The 4,590-nt window shown below is 38.0% G+C and overlaps 1 protein-coding gene across 2 annotated transcripts in view; it reads left to right on the plus strand.

The window, feature by feature from the left end:
• The first annotated feature begins 824 nt into the window (after positions 1 to 824).
• mrps33 (mitochondrial ribosomal protein S33) overlaps positions 825 to 4,590 on the plus strand; it is a 7,804-nt gene continuing 4,038 nt past the window's right edge. The window contains exons 1-2 of one of the 2 annotated variants that reach the window (XM_050036681.1): positions 825 to 1,006; positions 3,607 to 3,826. In XM_050036681.1, the coding sequence (XP_049892638.1) occupies positions 3,612 to 3,826 (215 nt within the window). In that variant the 5' untranslated portion in view covers positions 825 to 1,006; positions 3,607 to 3,611. The remainder of the gene's footprint in view (positions 1,007 to 3,606; positions 3,827 to 4,590) is intronic. The other variant, XM_050036682.1, reaches the window with a different exon arrangement.

A 4,590-nucleotide genomic window follows, 5' to 3' on the forward strand; every position in this document is an offset into this window, starting at 1 on the left:
TTTTTTGGGGAGTTTTTCCTTATCTGCTGTGAGGGTCCAAAGGACAGAGGGATGTTGTATGCTGTGAAGTAAAAGTAAAATTTGTGATATTGGGCTTTATGAATAAAATTGATTGATTGTAATTGAAGATGTCATTGCTCAAGATTTGCCTTGTTAATAATTGTTTTGTAAGTGAATATATTTTCCATGATTTGCTTAATCCAAAAGTCCCCTGTAATTTTGTTCTTTTCATTTTTATTTTATAGTTTGCTGCTTACTGCTACATTTTCCCTATTGATATGTAACACTAATGTTCTTGAATTTGAAAAAAAATTTGTGTACCAAATTTCATGGCATTCCATCCAACAGTAAAGACATCTAAAAAAAAACAACAACAAAAAAACAACTAACCTCTATATTTAATCTGATGGCTTGCTTTGAGGTATCTTACCATTTATACTGTGGCCTTATTTTTTGTGGTGAAGATGCCATCAAATTAACAGGCAGAACAACAAATAATGACACATACTAATAAGCATAGTAAGCTCCGTACACAGGTGCAAAAGTGACAGTTGACTGATGAGCGGAACTTTGTGTAAAACATGTCGCACCCTCCGGAACCCTTAAAAGCGACGGACTTCCTACCAGCGCTTAATTTCGTAACATAAAAAAATAAAAAAATAAAAAAGGCTTCATTAACAATGACAAACTGTCTGCGTCAATTAAAGTTTTGAGGACAACCCGTTGATACATTTATGTGTAATTTATAAAGCATGTATCGTGTTGAAAATAAAATACTATCCTGCCGTGAAACCGGAAGTGAAAGCATCAAACCAATCAGCTTCACGAAATTTGTGTCATGCGCGTTAGAGTCTGTGATGGCAGTATGGTGTGTGAAGGTTAATGTTAGGTAAAACGTTAGTACAGTTCATAAAACTATATTGGAATTTAACATAACGGAGCGTTTAACCAGCGTTTACAGAGTGTCTGACCAACAGCGGTGTGAACTGACGGGCTGCGGACTCAGGTAAGACACCGTGTTGTTACTGAACACATGAAGCTCTGTCAGTCATCATGTTGGTGCATGGTGGGTTCTCATCAAGGGATTAGTGAATGAAAACGTCTAAGTCTGGCCGTAATATGACGACTAAAACACTAAAAGCATATCCATAACAATGACTCAGAACGGTAAGTCAGTGTCAAAGTTGTAATATATGAACAGACAAACATTCATCAGAATAACAATAGTGATGTTTTTTGTTCTTTTTAAGAGGCTTTTCAATTTTAGACACGGCTTCGCATATATTTTCTACCAAATTTGTCTGATCTTTGATCATCACAATGATGACAAATTTTAGAGTGTCATGAACTACCGTGTAGGATTGCTTGCTATTTTCATTGTAAATAATATTATTACATATTTTTCGCTCAAATGTAAGATCACCATACATGTAAATAAAATCATTTAATTTCATTTAATAAACAGACAAAATTAGCTTCACTTTTCCCATTGCACACTTTAAATTCATAAAGCCTAAAACCAAAACAAGATGTAATTTACATTAAACAAATGCATCTATTTAAATGAAACTGAGCTCAGGCACAATTCAATTTTTTTTTGCGTTTGACTTTTATTTTCAAATTCAATCAAATGTAACCATGTATATATATCCAGCTGTGTTGGTGTAAAAATGTCAGGATGAAGTCACATACCTGAGTTCCAGTGTTTTCAGCATTTAACATTTTCAACAACACTGTATGGACATAGATCTTTGCACATGAAGTAGGTGATAGACTGTTATTTTCTTCGCTCTCTCAGAGTTGGATGGTAGTTTTGTCAAACTAAGTGTGTCCAGTGTTGGTTGATTTTTCAGCGGAGCAGGTTTAAGCATTAGCTTAGCTCTCAGCAGCTAACACGGTCTCTCTGGATGGTGGTGTGTGAGGTCAGCCCTCATGTCCGTAGTCTTCTCAGAGTATTTGATTCCCATATGACAATCCTTGCAAACTGCATGCGTCATATTCAAGTCCTCCTTTCCTTCTGTGTTAAAAAATCCAAAATAAGTCCCCCAACGGCAAGTTGCTAGCTGTTGTGAGCATTATGTACTTGTGCAGTGGTGTCTGTGTCACTCTGCAAGTCAGCGGTGGGGTTTCTGTGAAGTGCTGTAAAGTTAAGTTGATTCAAAACACACATTGAATACAATTTAATGACACAGTGAGACAATTTCAAACACAACTACACAAATCAGCTTCATTATGACTTGTAGGCCTAACTAATGATTCACAGACAAAGCACTTGTCTTTTGCTGGACACATGTTCCCCACAAATACAACATGCTAATGTTATTAGCACAAGCCTATGGCATTTTACATTGTATAAATTAGCCTTGTGGCTACTGGAAATTTCTTTTACTCATATGAAGCCAGGATAAATCACACACAAGACTTGAAATGAAAAATGCTATTTTGTAGGGGCTTTATTGTCTTCACAATTTATTGTTTCTTATCTATGAAATAAAAGTAAATAAAAGCTTATTTTCCACTGATGGAAATGGTTTCAGCTTACATAAATAGAGACATGTAGTTACATTTCTGTGTGCATGTCAGGCTGCGGTGTAGGTTACGTCACAGAGTCTATGCTGTAGGTACGGCATCAGAGGTATAAATTCTGCTTAAGTTGTGTCATATTGAGGCGCAAAACCCTTTTAGCATCGTTGACTAACGTATGTTTGCACCACTAGCTGTGCTGATGCTGCTAACTGTGCTAACAGCATATTTAGCAATGTTAAGGTTTTTTTGGATCAAAATGAATTACTTTACTCAATGGGGCAATATGTGGGGAGACCGGAGGCTGGGCACAATATTTCCACAGCAACACTCTCCCACCACCATGGGTGGGCATGGTGCTACTAGTGATAATTCCACCCAACCTGGGCAGTGCTCATTGCAGAGCAGCCAAATCAAGTCAACCAGTGTAGCATGAATACTTTATTAGGTCTGTGTTACATGGCACTGCATAGTGTAAGTACTACTACTGAACTGAAGAGTGACAAAAATAACCTATAGACCAACACACATAAACTGTCAATAACAATATTCTCTGCACTTAACCAGCAGCAGCATTTTAGTGTTCTGCTAAACTTGCAAAGTGTTCCCTAAAAAGACATAAAACGAAAACTGACCCATAGATATTCAGCGTACTGTTATGTATGACAAAAAAGCTCCAAATTGTCACATTTGAGATGCTTGAACCAAACAATATTTAGTGTTTTTGTTTAAAAAATGACTGAAATTATTAAAAGATGAAGAAATAGCTGCCAGTTCACTTTTCATTGACTGACTAATTAATAAAATCAACTAATTTACACCAGACATTGACTTTCACATGAATGCTTGTGATTGTCTAGCCAACACACCTGTCAGTATGGAGCTCTTAATGAAATACATCACAAGATGCACTCTAAACATGAAGTCAAAAAATGTATAGCCAAATTGTGATTGTGATTATTGTTGATGATGTTAACATAATATACAAAACATGTTCCATGCCCAGCCAGTGTTCCACTCATGTGATACAGAGTTTATGTTGTACCTGTCCCAAGTTTGAATTCTTTTCTTTGCTTTGTTCAGCAGTCATGGCCGGTCTGTCCAGCTACGCCGTGCGCATGGCCAGACTGAGCGCACAGATCTTCGGGGAGGTTGTGCATCCGACAGACTCCAAATCTATGAAGGTGGTGCAGCTGTTCAAAGAGACTCCTCTGGCCAAGACAAAGGAGGTGTATGACTGGTACCCACAGCACAAGATTTACTACGCCTTGACCCAGAAGCTCAGGTTCATGGGACTGTTCAGGTACTGTTGTGCCTTGTTACTAAATAATTCTGTGTGTGTTTGTGTGTGTATGTATTCGGGCTGTAGCGGTATACCTGCTTTAAGGTATACTGTGATATTAAAATTGACAGTTATCATACCGTGTACATTTGCTTATCTACGATACTGAAAAAAAATGCAACTGGACGGAGATTCTCAACTTTATTTTAGTTAAAGGGCCAGTGTGTAATATTTGGCATGGTTTATTATCAAATCTGAATCTGAATTTGAATATTCTACCCATTAATATGTTTATACAAGTGTATAATCGCTATAAAATAAAATTCGTTTGGTTTTCGTAGCCTTATAAATATGCTATATATATATATAGCAAGGGCCTTGCTTTAGAGAGGTCGCCATCTTGCGCCGCCATGTATGTACGGCAGACCGAGCGGACAATCCAGCCAGCCAGAGAACGCGTTTCGCGTGTATAAATAAACCAACGAAGACAGCGGAAGGAAGGAAGAAGGAGGAGGAAACAGCAGAGAGTGTTAGTAGTTCGTCGATAGAGAGTAGTGAAAAGTTTTTTAGTTATAAAGTTTGCGAATGGACCACACTTACCATGCAACAGGAGAGAATGAGGCCGAACCGTCATCTGCGAGGAAAAGAAGACGCAACTTCACTCCTTGTGATGCACTCTCTGCGGCGCTTTTCTTCCTGGTGATATATCTCCCCAACGATGGTAGCACCGAATCCCATTCTGTGCAGCAAAATGGGAGCGGAGGATTCAGCCTCTCTTCTCGCCC

Source organism: Epinephelus moara, chromosome 23 (genome assembly GCF_006386435.1).
Source record: "Epinephelus moara isolate mb chromosome 23, YSFRI_EMoa_1.0, whole genome shotgun sequence".
NCBI lineage: Eukaryota > Metazoa > Chordata > Actinopteri > Perciformes > Serranidae > Epinephelus > Epinephelus moara.